The sequence below is a fragment of the Giraffa tippelskirchi genome, chromosome 9, assembly GCF_054371585.1.
Source record: "Giraffa tippelskirchi isolate mGirTip1 chromosome 9, T2T-mGirTip1v1.2.pri, whole genome shotgun sequence".
In the NCBI taxonomy this organism is placed as follows: Eukaryota; Metazoa; Chordata; class Mammalia; order Artiodactyla; family Giraffidae; genus Giraffa; species Giraffa tippelskirchi.
Window position 1 is genome coordinate 42,631,724 of NC_137283.1, and position 20,356 is coordinate 42,652,079.

The following is a 20,356-nucleotide window of genomic DNA, read 5'->3' on the forward strand; positions in this document are numbered from 1 at the left end:
GCCTCCAGCAGTGTCCGGCCTCCGTCTGTTGCCGGGGACACGTTCATCAGCCCACTGTTCACCAGGCCTAGGGATGCAGGTGTTCTCCACACCTGCTGCCTTCTTCCCTCTAATTCAAAAGACATGCCGTAGTCCCTGAACTATCACCACAAACATGCAGTCCTTTAAAAACGTTAAGTTTGCCAACAGTTTAGACTCTTAGGTGAAAGTAAAAGACTGTTCTGTGCATCATAGCTCTTAGATTAAGATGGCTTAATAGAGCCAAATTAGAGATGGTTCATTTACACACATTTCCACACAGCCAGCTCCTGTGATTTTATTTATTGTATAGTGTGAAGGTGAGAAGTAATTTAGAATGAATTAACTTTACCAGACATTTAGAGTAATAAAATATTGGGTTCTTCGTACAATGCAGCCTTAACACAAGTGGCTGATAGGAATAAAGCTCTCTGTTAAGATTCACCTTCTGTTGAGTAGAAGGAAGACAAATTGTGATGGCCCAGTTAATAATAATTCCATATCCATCACTGAGAACAGACTCTGTATCATTTTTTATGATTGCCATTCACAACCAAGACACAGGCTCACAATCATGGCTCAAATTCTAATTATTTCACCTAAAATAACTCTGTCTTGTTCAGCTGCATCAAAATTCTGTAAGTGAAAGATGACTTGTTGGATTGGAAACATAAATGGAAACTCTTTTTCCCATAAACAGATAAGCACATTACACAGAACTTTTGCAGAATTGTCTCTTTGTAGGTTTTAGTCACTAGATACAATTGCTTTGGGGTAACTTAATGTTTTAAGAATCCTATAAAAATCCTGAAGAAATAAGTAGATTTGGGGCTTTGAGCACTGGTATCAGCATCATTTGAATTTGGTCTCATAAATGAAAGTTCAGTAAATGTGTGCTATCTTTCCTTGCAGGCGATCTTTGAGCTTTCTCAAGGAGAAGAAGATTTAATAGAGGACTTGAAATTGGCAAAAAAGGTACATTCAAATCCACTGGCCCTTTGAGTCACCTCCTGCTTTATTTTCCTCTGAATAGTTTCACAGTTCTAATACTGTACTTTATGATCACTCTTTTTATGACTACGACAGGTCATACAAAATTGAGAAGAACCTACAAACCAAGTAGTATGGAAAATGGCTCAAAGCAAGAAGGCTGTAGACCTGACACCTTTAGGGCTGGCACCTATGCATGTCTCTAACGCACGTCAAAGAATATCTCAGTTTAATCAGAAAGTGTTCAGGAGGCCTGGCTTCACATGTATTTCATTGTCCTAGAAGTCTCACAGACAGGACTCCCTCAGCCCTGGGAGAGAATGTGCAGACGTCTGAAATTGGAATGGTGTCTTAGAAAGAAAGTCGTTTGAATCCCATAAGTGGGTAAAGTTGTTCATGAAGGCAGTTGAATGCTGTCTTGTAGGTTAGGGTCTTTCATATGGAAACTTGTCTGTAATCACTTCGTGTGTGGGAAGGGAGACGTCTATGGGGTCGCACAGAGTCGGACACGACTGAAGCGACTTAGCAGCAGCAGCAGCAGCAGTCTGTATAATCTTGACAGTTATCCTGCCTCAAAAACCTTTCCATTCCATTGTCCCTCGTGGAGGCTAAAATCCAGACTTCTTCCTGTGACACTCACAGCTTTCTCAAAAATTACAGGGTTGGAAAGATGCTTCCCTTCTTTTAAGGGTCCTTGTGTGTGTGCATGTGCTCAGTTGCTCAGTCATGTCTCACTCTTTGTGACCCAATGGGCTGTAGCCCACCAGGCTCCTGTGTCCATGGAATTCTCCAGGCAGGAATACTCATGTGGGTGCTACTTGCTTCTGCAGGGGATCTTCCTGACCTGGGAACCTAACTTTATGCTAATATCAAGTCCCACCTGTAGCATTCCTGAGAGATGGCCATCCGAGCTTTTGTTGGATACAGCCAACAAAAATTGAGTTTGGGGCAGGGCTGAAGATGAAGAAGATGGGGAGGACAGAGAAGGCATTTAACTCTAGGAGAACTCTTGCTGGTCATAAGTCCAGCTTCTCCTTCCTCCTCCAAGATCAACCTCTTTACCTTTTTCACTTGTATCCTTTGCTTTGCTGGTCCTGCCTTCCTGCAGACCCTTCCCTTTCATTTCAACCATCCATGTCCACCTGTCCTCCAGAAGCAAACTCAAATCCCAGTTCCTTCAACAGTTATTTACTACATCCTTCTCTGTGCCAAACACCTCATCTTTAAAATATCCCATAGCCAATCCACCTCTAATTCTCTGATCTACTAGAGCAGTTATCATCTGGTGAATTTTTGCTGCCATGTAACATCTCTCCTATTTTTAATCTTAAACTTTTTTTTTTAACATTTAATTTTTCCACACCTTTTTTTTTAATCTTCCCGGTGAGCTTTGTAAAACTCCTTGAAGGCAGGGACTGTGCAGTCTCAGTCTTTGCAGTGCCTTGGGTATAATTGTGTATGCATGTATCCATGATCAACCCAGTCAATCCTAAAGGAAATCAGTCCTGAATATTCATTGGAAGGACTGATGCTGAACCTGAAACTCCAAAACTTTGGCCACCTGATATGAAGAACCAACTCATTGGAAAAGACCCTGATGCTGGGAAAGATTGAAGGCAGGAGGAGAAGGGGATGACAGAGGACGAGATGGTTGGATGGCTTCACCGACTAGATGGACATGAGTTTGAATAAGCTCCAGGAGTTGGTGATGGACAGGGAAGCCTGGCAAGCTGCAGTCCATGGGGTTGCAAACCCCCAGAGGTTGATCTTGGAGGAGGAAGGAGAAGCTGGACTTATGACCAGCAAGAGTTCTCTTAGAGTTAAATGCCTTCTCTGTCCTCCCCATCTTCTTCATCTTCAGCCCTGCCCCAAACTCAGTCCATGGGACACAACTGAACAACTGAACTGAACTGTGGTTTACTTACCATTAATAAGAGGTGATAAGATTGGCAGAGATTTTGCCCTCTCGGCTTCAATTTCATAGTAAAGGATGCCAAGCACCTTTTCCCCCTTCACAGTTTAAATACGGACTGACTGAAAAATAACCTAGTGATAACTAGTTTGAGGAATTTTTCAAGCCGCTGGACCTTCAATAAAGTTAATTTTTAAAACATTATACAAATCAAATCTGCTTTATGTTTAGAATTTGTGCCCTTTCTGAGATGTAAGATATACTAGGAAAAAAAAAAGCTTGAAAAAATGAGCTTTGGTTTATCAACAACTGCAAAGGCTGAAGGCAGTACCAGATTCTCATCTGCTCCAACCACACCCATTTGCTGTTTGTGCAGCCTTATGGGAGAAGTCACTGGAGAAAGCCAAATACTCTGTTACTGCGTAGGGCCTCTCAGAAGCCATTTATATTAACAGCTTGCTTCCTCTGATTATAAATGCGTGCTTCCATCTCTTGCCCTTCTTGTGCAGGCCTATCACGACCCCATGCTGAAACTCTCCATAATGACAGAACAGGAGTTGAATCAAATTTTTGGAACACTGGACTCCCTGATTCCTCTCCATGAAGGTATAATTTTGTTCCCAGGATGAGTCGTGACTTGTAGCATTGACTGAGTTGTCTTATAACAAGTCACGGTTATGTAATAACGTGAGTAACCCAGACTTTGCCAGCCCTGTTCATATTTTGAGTGCCTAACAAAATAAGGACTCTGTTTTCTCACCAGACCTCCTTAGTCAGCTTCGAGATGTCCGCAAGCCCGATGGCTCGACTGAGCACGTCGGTCCCATCCTCGTGGGCTGGGTAAGAAAAGTTCTCTGGCTTTGACTGAAGATGATTTTCAGTAATGTCAATGGAGTTTCATTTTAGCTGGGCTTTTTTTATAGGCAAACTTTTGGTTTCACATCAGAAAAAATTAAAATAGCAAGTTTCTAGTATAATTTATCATTATATTTATTCGCCTTTATTGCCTCAGAGCATGGAAACAATTTTTTTCTTATTATAAATGAACTGCATTTAAAGATAACATGGCCTTTGTGCAATAAAAGAAGTAAAGGCACACATGAAATTATTACTAGTTTCACATCAAATTAAGTAAAACTAAATATTCACATCAGGCCAATTGCAAATATAACTATTACCTCTTTTATTCTAGTGAAAATTTAAGGACAGCTTCCTGTCCATCACTAAGAAAGCTTTATTCATGCTAAAAAAAAATTTTTTTTTATTATGGTCAAATGTCATTTCATAAACAAGGTAATAACTAAATACTGTTAATGTTTAGCATATATCTGATCCTAAGTAACTTCTTACAAGAGCTGGATATTATGCTGATCTGTACCCCAACATAACCTGTAGCCTTTCATAATTGAAGAAATCAGTTGTGACTTTAGATTGTGGTGTCTATAGGTTTTAGGTTCTGGGGCTGAGTTGAGGTTTTACTGAGCACATACAGTGGTTGTTCAGTTGTAGTTTATTTTAGACAAGGTATGCACTTTCTGTTTTGCCACAGGCCCCACTGCTCCCTATTATGCATTTCTCTTTCCCTCTGTAAGTCCTTGAGTGTTCCACCCCTGCTCCGGGTGTTTTTCCTTTGTTATGAAGCAGATAATGAAAGCAGATTACTTTGAAGACTTCTTCCAGGCAGTATTAGGTCCCTCTGATCCACACAGTGTTCCAGAAGAATAGGCAGGAAGTGCCACAGTAGCAGTGCGAGAGTCATTCCACTGTTGGGAGAGTGTGTGAAGATTATAAATCCTATTACCATGTGAGTTCTGTTTATCCAGTTACACTTTATTTGTATTTTAGCCTTCCTAAACCTTCCAGCAAGTAAGTTTTGTGATTGATCTCTTTTCTTACCTTAATGCTTCTCCATTACTGCCTTGATCAAGAAACTTTGACGGTTTCATGACTTAGCTTTAGTCCAGGAGTCAGGTTTAGCACTAAGGCTGAAATATCCCAAGGGTATCTGAAAGTCAAGTAATGTTCTAAGATGAATAATTTAGAAAATGTGCCTTAATATTTCAAGAGAGATCATTCATCTTATTATTATTTTTTTTACTTTCATTTTATTATGAGCCCTGGTAGATGTCTTAACTTTGTTAGCCCACAAAGAAATGTCTCTAAAGAGAATCAGCTATTTGGAGACAGAGGAGGTATAATGAGATGAGAGAGTCTGCCTTACTGTTTCTTAAACTTCTTCAGTCTGTGGACTGCTTTGGTGGGAGAAGAAACAACTTCAGAATGGCGGGATGACTCCTCTGTTTTTGATGAGATGGCAGTGTAGAACTATAAGATTTCCTTAATCATCATATACAAATTGTCTGTTCATGTGAGAGGCAAAAATGAATGCAGTTTGCCTTGTTACTTTTCTTTTCCTGAAATAAATGCACTTTTGTTAGGAAATTGGTTTGATTTGAGGGTAGGTTTTGTAGTCCTTCTCTGTACATACACCAAAGACGTTTGACCGTGCCAGTCCATTGCTGTCTGGACACTTAGACATCAAATGGGAACTTGCAGCTTGAAGAGCAGCCTAAAATTACACAACTGGCCCTTTGTTACCAGATCTCATGGGAAATGGTCCTTATTTATCAGGCCTGATGAGCTGTTAAATGTTTTCCCTCTCTTCACCACAGATGTATCCGTGCGAGTGGGAATTGTAAACCAAGGGGTACATCTGTTTGAGTTCTGGTCTTTTTAATAGAACAAAATAAACATCTTAGTAGACTTTGAATGAGAAAAGTCAAAGCCCATTCCACCCATGAAAAATTGATTTATTTCCCCCCAACGGAAAAAAGTGGGCAAAAAAGCTCTTTTAAACAAGTAAGCCTCCCAAGTGGGATTGCCCTGACCAGTCCTTTTGACCTTAGAATGAATCAATTGCTTTTACTTTGAAGACCTTAAAGAGAGTGGTGGGTTTTTTTCAAGGAACCACCTTCATTACTGGAGATCAGTAACCATGGGCTGGCCTGTTCTCATAAGCCTCCCTTTCTCATAAAGAAACAACTTCCCAAATTACATCTTCATACTAACGTTTTTTCAGTAATAAAATAATTTATCAGCGCTACAGAGCAGCAAGTTCTCATGTTAAGTTGGGTTCTAATTAAATTTTCATTCCAAAGAGAGAGTCAGGGTACATGGAAGCAAAAAAAACAAAAACAAAACTTTGTTCTATCACTTTTCATAATGTTAGGAAAGTAGAAAGAATTTCTTTAAAAAAAAAAAAAGAGAGAGAAAGCATTTCCCTTATAAATTCTTGATAGTCTAAAAGATGGGAAGTACTTCAGAACTCTCAGAGGTTGTGGGAAGGACAAACACGCTTCAGACTGATTTGGTCTCCAGCTAAGCAAGTAGTTTTGCTTCTCTAAACCACAATTTCTTCAATAAAAATATTTTTGGAGTAAATAATAATAGCTGGTAGCTACCAGTTCTTAACTGGGAACCAACTTCCTGTTAATGCTTTTTATCTGCCATATGTCAACATCTCACTAAAAGAGGATATTAGTATGTGCATTTTGTAAGTGAAGAAAGTCTTCTAAAGGGTCCCCTGACTAGTAACTGAGTTAGGCTTTGAACGTGATTCTCCCTGTTCTAGAGTTATTACACTGTATTTGGAAACCAAGATATGTGTATTCTTCATTCCCTATCTGGTTATAGATCACTTGTGGCTTTTTCTAGCCAGTGAGCTGAACCAGATAGTTTTTCAGGTTATGCTCAGGAAATGAGGACCCTGTCAGGTGTGAACACAGGACCAGAGCCAGATTTGGTTGCCATGGCAGCAGGGGCGGCATGATCAGAGAGAGTAATGGCCCATTGGACAGCAAGCGACAGCATGGTCGGGGTTCTTAGCTAGATTACATCTGATGGTTGCTACTGATTTGTTTCTCCATAATGAAAACATTGGGTATTTCCAAGTCTTTTTAAAAGGCAAGGAAGTGGAAATGAAATTAAGAGGGCCTGAGTCTCTTTCTAATTAACTCTGAAGATCTGAATTACAAGCCACAGTGCCACATATGGGGTGTGTCTGTGTGTGTGTAAGTCCCAATTATTATTACTTTCAAACACAACATAGAGAAAAGAATTTCTGCAGCCCTTTTAAACTCAAATAGAGAGGTTTTTTTGTTTTTGTTTTCATTACACGTAAGGAAGGTAGACATTTCCAAGAAATGTTAAACTCAGCAGTGAACTTTTTAAACATTATGCATCTAGGGTGTTTGTGTATGTGTGCATGTGTATAGGCACCAATTGTCATTACTTCCAAATATAACATTGAGAAAGGAAGTTCTGTAATTCTTTTTAATATAAATAGAGATTTTTAATAACATGTAAAGAAAGTAGACATTTCCAAGGAATGTTAAACTCGACAGTGAACTTTTTGAACTTGACTTCCATGGTATCTTGTCTGATGTCAATCACTGAGAAAATAATTTCGATAAAAGGTGTAAAAGAAGCAGCAGAGCAGTTAAACTTTGGCCCGTTGTTCAGATGCCGCTGCAGCTCACGAACCATCATGTATTATCTAATCCAGTAAGCCAATAAACATTCATTTATTAGTTCATTCAAAATACAAACTTTGTCTGCTGTAGAGTGGACCTAGTGCACAGCACTGAGGATGCAAAAATGAAAGACCCTCTTGCCACCATCTCACACTGAATCCTTCTCCAGAACAGGCGTTGTGGTAGATGTGACTTCCTAGTCCAGGGAGGGAAGCAAACACTGCAGGACCGTTGGCCTCATTTTATTGCCTCTGATGACCTTCTGGAAGCTGACAGCTTGTACATGAGGGTGCCATCATAGGGAGGAGTGGAAAGGGGAGATGAGCAGCCCTTTCACTGAGTCTTTGACCTTGTGTTTACACCTTGTGACTAATGGGATATGTCAGGGAAATTAGTATTTCACTGGAAGGAAGATGGTGGACTCAAAAGTGTTCCAGCATCTTAAAATTTATTCCTTGCATAGGGCTTCCCTGGTGGCTCAGTGGTAAAGCCCCTACCTGCCAATGCAGGTGATGCAGGTTCAGTCCCCAGGTGGGGGAGGGGTGGGGAGCCCTGGAGAAGGAAATGGCCATGTTGGCCCTCCAGTACTCTTGCCTGAAACATCCCATGGACAGAGGAGCCTGGCAAGCTACAGTCCACAGGATCACAAAAGAATCAGCCAGGATTTAGTGTCTAAACAACAACAATAATATTCTTTGCATGGAATTGTGATATTAACCATAAGGTATATTCTGGCCTGTCAGAACTAATTTAAAAGACGTTTGTAAATGCTTTCTGCATCTAGTAAGTTAGTAAATTATACTTTTGTTTTAACTTCTTGGATTTCTTTATAATTGGTCTGCCTTGGAATCAAGTACTTTAAAACTAATATAGGTAGAGGTGCTTGCTCTGGCCATGCAAAGGTCTGAGCTGTGGGGGCTGACTCCTTTCTTTTTGTGCTACCAACTCTTCTAGATTACTTTCTTATTAATAATTTTAAAAGAACTCTTATTTAAAAATATTTTTTCCTCTCACCAGATACTTTTGAAAGTTTAAGACAATTCTGTATGCATATGCAGTAATCCCCATTTAGGAAAATTCTGAATTGTGCGCATATACACTAATTCCAGTTCTTTTGTGTCTAGCTTAGATTGACAGAAATGCAAACAAATTATTGAGGTCTTAATAATCAAGAAAATAAACATGCCACTAAGAAAATAACTGTGCAAGCCAACAAGAGCCTAAAGAGCTATCTGTCTATTGCCTGCTATTTTGAAGATTCTATGTGTGTCTCCTCCAGCCATGCAAACAGAGATGTTGGGCAGGCCTGGAGACCCGTTAGGCTTTGTTCAGTCCCAATGAGTGATGTCAGCATGTAGCTTCAGAGCATACTTATTTTAATGCTGCACCCCTCCTTTCATGTTCCTTTCTTAGCTACCTTGTCTCAGCTCCTACGACAGCTACTGCAGCAATCAAGTAGCTGCCAAAGCTTTGCTGGACCACAAAAAACAAGATCACCGAGTCCAAGATTTCCTGCAGCGATGTTTAGAATCCCCCTTTAGCCGAAAACTAGATCTCTGGAATTTCCTGGATATTCCAAGAAGCCGTCTGGTGAAATACCCTCTGCTTCTTCGAGAAATCTTGAGGCACACACCAAATGATAATCCAGATCAGCAGCACCTGGAAGAAGCTGTGAGTTTCTTTCTTTCTCCCCTTGGTATTTCCCCAGTGGCTGGAAGATTGGGTAAATGTGTGAATGAAGGGTCCCTGGGTACCAGGACACAGGAATCATGGGTTCAGGGCTTGACTCTAACATCGACCATGTTTTGGTTTTGTCAATCAGTGCTATTCCTAATCTGTGAAATGCACTATTTACATGAAATGCACTCTAAAGTCCCTTTGATTTAAAGTTTCTTGATTCTGAATAGGTGACTCTGTAATATGTTTGTTGTAATTCCTGATTATTAGGGTAAGATCTCTGTAGAGATTTTAAATTGAATGGCTTTGTTTAGTTAGCAAATGGAAGTTGCCTTTTTCCTTTTACCAAAGCCCATTTGTGAAGTCAGCACCCATTTGAAACCCAGCTGTCCTTGGCCCCAGATTGACGCATAGAGCCTAGTCAAATCTACTCACCAGTGACTGTATTGGGTTTGGAGCTGAGTGGTTTGGGAAATACGGATTCTTCCCTAGCAGCAGTGTAAGACCAGGAAAAATTGGATCCACATCATGGGATGTGGTGAACTGTGACATTCTGCCCAGAGAGCTCAGTTCTGGTTGCAGTGCTCTGCAGGACAGGGCAGAGGAGATGACAGGCCAGAGGAGCAAACAGCCAGGGCAGAGGTGTAAAGAAATGACAGGGTACATCATGCCAGCGAGTGCCTGGGGTTAATAATAGTCAGAAAGCAGCAAGAGAAGGTACTGGGGGTGGTGGTTCACATTGGGTATACAGTTGCAAATATCAGTTTGAGACCCTTTTCCTTTCTTGTGCTTTTGTTTCTTAAGTAGCTTAGATTCACGTTCAAATTCCAGCGCCGTCACTGACAGGCTGTGTGAACTTGAACATGTAACGTTGCATTTGTAGCACAGTGGACAGCAGAGACTAGGGACAGGGCATCAAGTTGGGAGAATGTTGCAGTGGTCCAGATGCATAGTCTTGGAAACCTGCTCAGGGAGTTAGCAGGGAGGATGCAGGCTAAGAGACCAGTTCTAATAGTTCGTTCCCTAACTGGATCTGGGACAGTAACAAGCTGATAAACAAAGGTGATTGGAAAATCAATCAGAAGCCTTGAGTCTGTGGAGCAAACTGCCTATCTCTTCCCAGAGAGGGGCTTAATAACATCGGGTTGGCCAAAGAGTTTTCTGTAAGATGGTACAGGAAAAACCCAAATGAACTTTTTGGGCAACTCAATAGTAATTAGTAACAACAACAGTGGTGAATAGTAACAGCAACAACAATAACAATAACACCTGCCGACATGTATTGAATACCTAGTAAATCAGCTTTCTGTGATTGTCTAATGGATTATGTATCTCATTTAACCCTCATACTAACCTGTGAGAAAGCTGTTCATGTTAGGGCCATTCTCCTTTTCCAGATGAGGCGTGGGGGCATTAAATAACTTGCCCAAGTCTGGGCCAGCAAGTAATGGAGTTGATAACCAAACCTCGTCACTGTAGACTGCCAGTCTTATGACTTCTCCACTTCTTTATGCTCCTCTGCCACAGAGCTGAAAGCCTGGCTACTTTTTTAAGCCCCTGTGCCCTCTGGAACCACAGAAATCTGTCTGGCTACCAGGCTTTATGGAGGGCCTCATCAGTCCAGAGCTAGGCCAGTTGTCCGTGTAGGGACAGAGAAAAACAGGAAAGACTCTCCTGATTCACAAGGTGTTTGACGTGTCTGGCAGGCCCAGCATACAGACCAAGCTCCCAGTCCAGCACAAGAGGGATTGCAGGCAACAGAGATGAGGCCCAGCTCAGTTCTTCACGTCTGTTTTTATTACTCGGAAGAGCAATACCGTGGCCTCCTCTCCATATTTCATCCCAGCAAGTGTGTGGTCTGTAGGAATGAGAACAACAGGGAACTCAAACTAGTCTAAATAATTACTTTTGTGAAGAACACAAGCCTACTCTGAGTTTTCCAGTAAAGATTTCTTCCTTTTAAAACGCAGCATGAAAGAATAATGCTTTGTTTAAAAACAAGGAAAAAAAAAACCAGTAAGCTAAAGTTTGAATTTAAAAACAGATAGATAAGAATATGATTGTAACGATAACCCTATATGCGAGACAGAATAAGAGACACAGATGCATAGAAAAGTCTTATGGACTCTGAGGGAGAAGGTGAGGGTGGGACGTTCTGGGAGAATAGCATTGAAACATGTATATTATCATATGTGAAACAGAACACCATTCCAGGTTCGATGCATGAGACAAATGCTCAGGGCTGGGGCAATGGGATGACCCAGAGGGATGGGATGGGGAGGGAGGTGGGAGGGGGTTTCAGGATGGGGAACACATGTAAACCCATGGCTGATTCATGTCAATGTATGGCAAAAACTATTACAATATTGTAAAGTAATTAGCCCCCAACTAAAATAAACAAATTTATTAAAAAAAAAAAAAAAAGAATATGATTGTTTGCAATACACCAGTTTCCTTAGTGCATAAAATTCTTCAGGCAAATTTGCCAAGTTCTTCAGGCAAATTTACGTGTGAGGCATGGTATACCTGCATTTGAAAATGTCTGCAAAGCGAGTCTTCTAAATGTCCATTTACACTGTATAGGCACAGCAATTTTTTTTTCCTCCTCTTTACAAAAATCCTTGTGGCATTATCCTGGATGAACAGAAATGTTTAGCCCTGTACTCTTGAGTGCATCGTGAATGTTTGATAACCATAAAATCCACACTACCATCGTAGCTTGACTAACATGTTCCCTGAATAAATTTTCCTCCTATGAGAAGAAAAAATCAGGGAACTCTAAATAAATTGTTTCTACACCAAGCATTCAGTCTTATGATTAGATCTAAAGAAAGATCTTGCTTTTTAATGTAGTGTGTAAACTACCACATCTGTATTAGAATTGCTTAATAATACTTTGAAAGGTTGATAGAAATTTCCCCCCAAAGAGAACATCTTAAAATAGGACTTTGGATACTTGTATATTCCAGATCTGGTTGTTTAATGTTTTGTATTCTAAGGATTGTTTCAGTCAGAAAATTATCCTGCAAACTATCTCTTCCCTCTGCCTGCCACTGCTCCAATTCCCTAAAAAAAAAAATCACTGAAATCAATGGAAAGAACAGTCCTTTTTTTTTTTTTTTTGATGCAACTGCAGTGAAGCCTGCTATTCTTGGTCCATGTCAGGAGCCAACGAGTAGATGATATTACCACACAAGGGGCCAGATAGACAGGGCTTTCAGAGTCTACTTTGAGGATGACGATTCCAGCATGTGGGGGTTTAATCCTTATTCTGCTACGGATATCTTTCATCATGTCACTTTACCAGCCCCTGCCCTTCAGCGTGAACCCAAATGAGAAATGCAACAATAAATTTAATTTAAATGCACAACTACCATGACTGTTGGTTATTGGCAATATCCTATGTGTAACTTTATTCCTTGCTGCTATTCTGCAAAATAAATTCCTCTCGAGAACTAGTACAGAGAGATTAGACATGGCATGCAGGTATATTAGTTATGTATACAACTGAATATAAATACAAAAGCAGTATTTTCAATAAATAAAAGCAGACCCAGAGTCACTACAATAAATACAGATATAGAATAGGGAATAACACCAAATGTTTCCATTCTTTTGTCTCTTTTTATTTTTTTTCAAACACCAGAGAAGCAGCATTTGAGAGTAGTCATAGCTGCCTAAGGAAGCACTGTGGCTTTTGAGTTTATTAATTTTCATGTGATATGCCAGCTGTTCAGTTCCTGAGTTAAATTAGGAAATGAACATAGCTTTATGCCTATAGTACATCCTCTTCTAGTTTCCTGGATTCTTGCAGGAAATTCAGAAAATTGATTCAAATACTGATTAATTCCAGCTGCCCAGGTACACCTAGTAATGTCTGATAAGATGAGCCACAGAACTTAATGCTCAGTCTTTAAAAACAAGGAAAAGTATGAGTTTCAATTCACGTTAAAAATGTAATAAAGTAGAAAAATAAGGTAGACATAGAACAATTGTTCAGATACCACTCATGCATTTTAAGCTTCTTGAGGGCAGGGACCCTGTCTCATTTCCTTGAATGCCACCACCTAGTCAGACATTGAACAGATGCTCAACAAGCATTAATTGAATTAATTTGCAAGGTGACTCATAGCTTCAGTATATTTTGTGAAATTTCTTTTTTGTTTGTTTTTGAAAGCAACAAATAATCAGTCATTTTTGAAAACCAAGGAGGGGAGAAACAAGGAGAAAGTTTGGGTACCAAAGTATACCATTTATTACTTGTTTTGTGTTACTGAAACTCAGATTAATTTCACAGGACTTGTACTTAACATTAGGTTGACATCAAAGACCAAAAAAATTCTTTATATGACATAAAGAACCTATACTTTTAAAAATAATGTGTTTTTTTTTTAAATTATCAAGTAGTACTACACTCAAATTTGGAAAACAGAGAAAAGAATAAATAAATGATTTTTGAGACTGTTAATAGCTAAAGCATGTAGAGATTATACCTCTGTCCTTAGGATGCAGTCACCAGACATCAGCTCAAAGCTAGAAGATCTCCTGTTGAACTGCATGGAAGTGACAAAGCTATAATTGGGTAGAAGTTTTTAATTCAGTTGCTTTGGGCATAAGGCACGTGAGAAATAATTACTTAACAATCTTAGAATTCACTGCCACTTGAACAAGGTCAGGTAGCTTTTTGCTGAGTAAAGGCCTCTTTTAAAACCTTGCTTTTCAAAGACTGGTCTGTTTTTCCATTAAGTCAATGCAACCAAGAAGAGGCCTTACTAACATTTCTCATCTGTTTAGTTGTCTTCTGTTAATCCCACCACAAGAAAGATGGGATTGTTGGTCTTTTCACTACTAGGGGACAGAAGTCTCTGCTGAGGATGTCATTCCTTTGCCTTGGATTGGTGTCTTTGAGTTTTTTTCTCAACTAATTTGTAGCTCCTTTTTTCTAGAATTTTCTAACTTTTAGATGTATCATTCACATGCAAAAAGACCACCACATTGGGATAAATGCCCACTGAACATGTCTCAGTGTTGTTCTCTTGTTTTGCTTCATTTTGTATTTAACCATAATGCATCCACCGTTGCTTTGAAATCACTCTACCCCTGACTTATTTGAGTGTGCTGTAGGAATGGGCGTGAGTGTATATAGACAAATTGTCTCCATTCTTATTCCCACTGTCCTTTCTTTCCATTCCTAGTTCTCTGCCCTTCATACATAAGTTATGTTTTGTCACTAAATGATACCGAAACCATTTATTCACACCCAATTTGGATGTGTTGTTTGTAGGTTAGATTGAATACATGTAGAGAGACCTTGAAACTGGGTTTCAAATCCTCAAGGACCATCCCTTTTCTGGACTGTTACATTCTGCTTTGTTTTCTCTCCTTGGCGGCATTTTTTGTGTGTGCCTACATTTTCTGGAGAAGGCACTGGCACCCCACTCCAGTACTCTTGCCTGGAAAATCCCATGGACGGAGGAGCCTGGTGGGCTGCAGTCCATGGGGTCGTGAAGAGTCGGACATGACTGAGCGACTTCACTTTCACTTTTCACTTTCATGCACTGGAGAAGGAAATGGCAACCCACTCCAGTATTCTTGCCTGGAGAATCCCAGGGACGGGGGATCCTGGTGAGCTACCAGCTATGGGGTCGCACAGAGTCGGACACGACTGAAGCGACTTAGCAGCAGCAGCAGCTACATTTTCTACCTTGTTGAGCATATGTTAAGAAATGTGTGATACAGAGCCTAGTGGCTATAAGTCCTGTACATTGAAAGCAGTACTTCATATTTCTTTCTCTCAGACAAAATTCTGCATCAACATTAGTTTTATATTTAATACAAATATATATGTGTGTGTGTATACAAATAAATATATATGTATGTATTTATATGTGTACATGTATATAGATGATATGCCGCTGCTGCTGCTAAGTCACTTCAGTCGTGTCCGACTCTGTGCGACCCCATAGATGGCAGGCCACCAGGCTCCCCTGTCCCTGGGATTCTCCAGGCAAGAACACTGGAGTGGGTTGCCATTTCCTTCTCCAATGCATGAAAGTGAAAAGTGAAAGTGAAGTCGCTCAGTCGTGTCCGACTCTTCGCGACCCCATGGACTGCAGCCTACCAGGCTTCTCCATCCATGGGATTTTCCAGGCAAGAGTACTGGAGTGGGTTGCCATTGCCTTCTCTGTATAGATGGTATATGGATAGATAGATACAGTACGTTAAAAGCATTTTCCCCCTTTTCCCAAAGCAGCAGCTTAGATAATGGGATCTCCGAATTAGATCCAAGTGTATCTTAGCGACTTTCCAAGGTTAAGTCCCTGGACCTTGTTGATGTGAATGGTTTGCTTACTTTCCCCATACTTCCTTTTTGTTTTTACAGATAAACATCATCCAGGGAATTGTGGCAGAAATCAACACCAAGACTGGAGAATCTGAATGCCGCTATTATAAAGAGCGACTTCTTTACTTGGAGGAAGGCCAGAAAGACTCCCTGATTGACAACTCAAAGGTGCTGTGTTGTCATGGTGAACTGAAGAACAACCGAGGCGTGGTGAGTAGTTGCTCATCCTGAGCCTCCCTGACCCCTTCATCCATGTGATATTGAGCCTGCTATTACAGTGCCTTCCCCAAGCAGATTCATGTTCTTTAGACAAAAACTTTCTCCAGTGTCTTTTATATCACAGGATCATATATTATTAAATTTATTTTATATATTATATATACATATATTTTAAATTTCATCCCCAGTACATATTCAGGAAAATTTTGGAAACCATCATAGAGTTGCCAGCTTTTTATGTTGTTTGGTCATGACCCTCAAAAACAAACACGAAACAATTACTGTCTCCTCCCACTTTGCTATCAGCAAGTAATAGATGATTTTAACAGGATGTTAAAAGTATATGATCTCAGAAAAATAGATAGTTCTTTAATTGAATTCATTTAGCTTTATGAGAAATTCTTCTTACGAGTTGGTGCCTATCCACAAACTGACATTTTGAGACCAGTTTTTTATTTTTGTGTTTTGTTTTAAATAACAACCTACCCGCCATCAGCTCTACATCTAGCTCTGACTTGTAAACACTCCATTTCCTGGCTTTTATTCGTCTGTATGTATTGAAATTGTTCCTCCTCTCCTATCATAGTAACTTGCACAAATCTCCCCTGGAGAGCTTACTACGGCGGGTTGTGATTCTCCCACAGATTGTCATTTATCTGTTAGTATTTCCCACTTTATCATGCTGTTTTAGTGTGGAGACTGTGCCTTGTCAGTCCCTTTCATGGTGACCTGACATGTACTAAGGCACTGAGTAGTGTTAGGTGAATATGTGAGTGAATGAATGAATGAATACTTACATAAAGGAAAAATAGATGTGAATTACATGAGAGGTCAAAATTGATTCAACTCACCAGGCTTTTTTTTTATATGTAGCAATAGAAAATAATGCTAATATGTAGTATTTCTATGATTTTTATACATTTATATATAACACATTTTATATAATATATCAATTGTACTATATATAACATATGTTCGTATTTTAGCGTTGAGAAAGCCATTGAGACAGTCTCCACTTCTTTTTTGTTTCATCTTCAGTATCTAGCCAACCCTTAGAATGAAAGCCAAAACTTGATGGAAAAGCTCTTAATAAAGCTTTGATGATTCAGAAGCTGCCTTTTTGACCTGGGCTTTAAAGTGGCATTTGTGAGCAGGCTTGGAAATGGTATTTGAAATCACTGAGGACATGTCATAGCACCCATTATCAGTGCTGCTGTAGATCTAACCAGCTGATGTTGCAACAAAGGTTGTGAGACCTGTCACAGGCCACTGCTTGAAGAGATGTTTCTGTTTGACTGGGAGTTACTGATTGCCACGCAACTGCACTCTGCTTTTTGCTGATTCTTGGAAAGCGCTGGTAGACTTCTAATCGCTGATACTCTAACTCCTTGAACATTGTTCCTCAGAAGCCCTGTGACAAATAGAAAGGAGCATCGGTATGTGGAATGGGGGCCTGTCTTCCTTCTGTCCATCAGTCAAGGGCTGAGACTCTGATTGGCTGTGCCTAGGTCATTAAAGATGACCCCTACCTAGTTCGTGTTTCAGGCAGATTGATTTTTGAAAACAAAGATTTTAATTGGAGTGGGGCACTTGTTTTTGTTTTTTGTTTGCTTTTTCCCAGTAGGGGTATAAAAGTCATTATGAATAAAGTCATGAGTCAGGAAAAAAAAAGTCTCAATAGCTTGAGGGCAGGAAGGAGCTGCAACTAAGAAGAGGAAGTCTCAGTGAACATTCATAAACAAGGAATATTTTCTTAAAGTTGCCCAGATAATCAATGATCAAACCTCCTACCTTGGCTGGAAGAGTGATTGAAGTAGAAGCAGTGTAAAATCTCTGATTATTTTTAGTATATGAAACAGTGACTAACCCCTCCCCTCACCAACCCCCATTATCATTCTCTCTACCATTCCCCTGCACCACCAAAGAAAAAAGCCCTTAACTTGGTTATTTTGTGCTTTTCTCTGTTTTTCATTCTTCAGACCTCCCCCTGCCCCAAATACACACCAATGCAGAACCACCATCCTTTGTCTCCACAGGCCAACATTTGGTTGAGCTTCAGTTTCTGCAGTTTTTGATGTATATGTGTGTGTATCTGTTCGTCCATCAGTCTGTGGCGGGGTAGGGGTAGATGGCCCACAAATATCTTTTCTTCCAAATGTAAAATTACCTGATAACACTGAAAGTGCTTCCCCGACCCCAAGTCAAGGTTCTAATGTGAATTTTCAGCCCTATTCTTCTGGTCTCCTCCTTGAAACTCCTGGGCTGACATTCCCAAATATTCCCGCTGGAAAACCAGAACCTGGCTGCAGAGGCATGGATCGTCTCACTTCAACTCCTAAGCATTTCCAAGCTGTGGGAAGAGTCTGGCACTTGGAGTTGAATGGAGCCAATTTACCCCAGCTCCACTCAGGAAAATTGCTCTTGTAATGTGGTTTTGAGACAAGCCTTTATTTTCGAGATTCTTTTTTGCTCACAACACACACATCAATCATCCGCCTTTTAAGCACAACCTCTTTGGAGAACTGAGGTTCTTATGAACTTTACCAAGAAGGACAACTGCTTTGATCGTCTTTCTTCGTGGCTACAGCTGCATACTCTGGTTTCCTCGGGAATGGGCAGTGTTCCGAGCCGGGGTGCCTGGGTGAAGCTGATAATCAGCTCTGTGGTGGAGCGAACGAGTATTTACAGGTTTGAGAAGCTAAGATTAATATTAGGCTCAGATATACCAGTCTCATCCTTTATGGACTGTTACTCATTTTGCTCTCTTAGAATTCTACTGGGTATAATAAACCAAAGCCAGGAAAGGACTGACCGTTTTTTTTTCCTTTCCTTCATTACACCCTTTGTTCTATGGGGTTTCTCTCTCTCTCTTTCTTTGTTAATGTTCCTGTAATAAAAGTACTAGAGACCACGTATGCCCTCAAGTGTTGTGAATTGTGAACACCCCTGGAGCTGGCAGACCTGACTGCAGGTGTCTGTAGGCAGAAAGGCCTCTTCACTGGGGCCCTAGGGAGGTGCTCTTACAGGACAGGCAATGGGTGCATCTGGAAACGCCTCCAACCCCTAGCTGCTGTTCTCCTGGAGGTAGATTTGAGCCGAGAAGTTCATAGGTCAGTTTGAAGCTGGTACCCAGGGACCTGTTATCCCCAGAGGTCTACTTATCAACTCCTTGTTAGATTATTGCTTAGGGGAATCCTGTATATTCTTTTCTTCCAGAAACTACATGTCTTCCTCTTCCAAGAAGTGCTTGTTATCACCCGCGCCGTTACCCACAATGAGCAGCTCTGCTACCAGCTGTACCGGCAGCCCATCCCCGTGAAGGACCTCCTGCTGGAAGACCTGCAGGATGGGGAAGTGAGGCTGGGTGGCTCCCTGCGGGGGGCGTTCAGCAACAACGAGAGAAGTACGGATGGCTGTCCCTCCCGACCTGCGGAATGTCTTTGGTAGCGGTGGTTTGGAGGGAATGGCCAGCTGGTGAAAGAGCCGTGGCCTTGGAGTCAAATTGCGTCTCAGTGGTGTTTCATCACTTAGAGGCTGTGTAACCTCACTCAACCTCTAGGAGCCTTAGTTTCCCACCTGCAAAGTGGGGATGCATGCATACCACTTCATAGGGTTGTTCTAAGGATTAAGTGAGACACTGTGAGTTGACCTGTCTGTCCAGCATGACTGGTGCCCCCTATGCTCCCTTTCTCTGACGGCTTCCACTGGATAAAAGCCTTCTTAAGACCAGACTGTCCCTGTGTGACTGCAACTGCTTAACAGTGGGTGTTCACTGTTAAGCTGACTTGTGTCTAAAGAGGCACAACTATGGTCAACTGGGCCGAGGGTTTATCTGTAATTACTCGAATGGGCTTCTCTGACTTGAGATTTAGTAAACAAAGGAATTAACCAAGAGAAGCTTAGCAGTGTCTATCTAGGGTCTTCTGTGTGTCAAACACTGTGCCAGGCACTGGTATACACTGGTCTACCACAAAGGTCAATTTTTGGGGAGCCGTGTGGAATTTACCTTGTGATGGAGTAGATAGATGAGAAATAACTAAATATTCTGAGTGTGTTAAAAAAAAAAAACTAAAACCCATTAAGGGGATAGAGAATAGCAATAGGAGATCTGTTTAAGATGAAATGGTCAGGGAAGTCTTCTTTGAGCAAGTAACATTTGAGCCTCTTGGGTTAATATTGGTGTCATATTGTCCAAGTAGTTAATATACGCTGCCTCTTACCTCCACACCAGCCCCTCCGCCCTAGCGGTAGTACTGGTAGCAGTAGTAGTACTTACATTTCTCTAGTAGCAATGTATGAGCATTTACATATGTTATCATGTTTATCCCTCATAATAACCATCTAAGGTTGAATCTCTTTGTTTTCCCCATTTTACAAATAAACTGAAATGTAGAGGAGTCAAGGCATTTGCCACACAGAAAAGAGTGGAGCCTGAATTTATCTGAAGCCAGTCTGTTGACCTCAAGGATGGTGCAGGGGGACTGACTGAGCTCAGACACATCCATGAACCACATGCATGTGACACAGGGGGCCCATTAAATGCCAGTTAATGTTGTTGTTAAACTAAATCAAATGTCTTCCATATTGTGCACTATCATTTTTTAAATGCACATAGCTCCAGGACTTCCCTGGCAGTCCAATGGTTAGGACCACACGCTTTCACTT

General features: G+C 40.8%; 1 protein-coding gene across 19 annotated transcripts in view; it reads left to right on the plus strand.

The window, feature by feature from the left end:
* ARHGEF3 (Rho guanine nucleotide exchange factor 3) overlaps nucleotides 1-20,356 on the plus strand; it is a 331,638-nt gene that overhangs the window by 308,156 nt on the left and 3,126 nt on the right. For all 19 annotated transcript variants that reach the window (XM_081524828.1, XM_081524827.1, XM_081524824.1 and 16 more), the window contains 6 exons: nucleotides 931-993; nucleotides 3,430-3,526; nucleotides 3,684-3,760; nucleotides 8,866-9,123; nucleotides 15,512-15,682; nucleotides 18,908-19,094. In XM_081524828.1, the coding sequence (XP_081380954.1) occupies nucleotides 931-993; nucleotides 3,430-3,526; nucleotides 3,684-3,760; nucleotides 8,866-9,123; nucleotides 15,512-15,682; nucleotides 18,908-19,094 (853 nt within the window). The remainder of the gene's footprint in view (nucleotides 1-930; nucleotides 994-3,429; nucleotides 3,527-3,683; nucleotides 3,761-8,865; nucleotides 9,124-15,511; nucleotides 15,683-18,907; nucleotides 19,095-20,356) is intronic.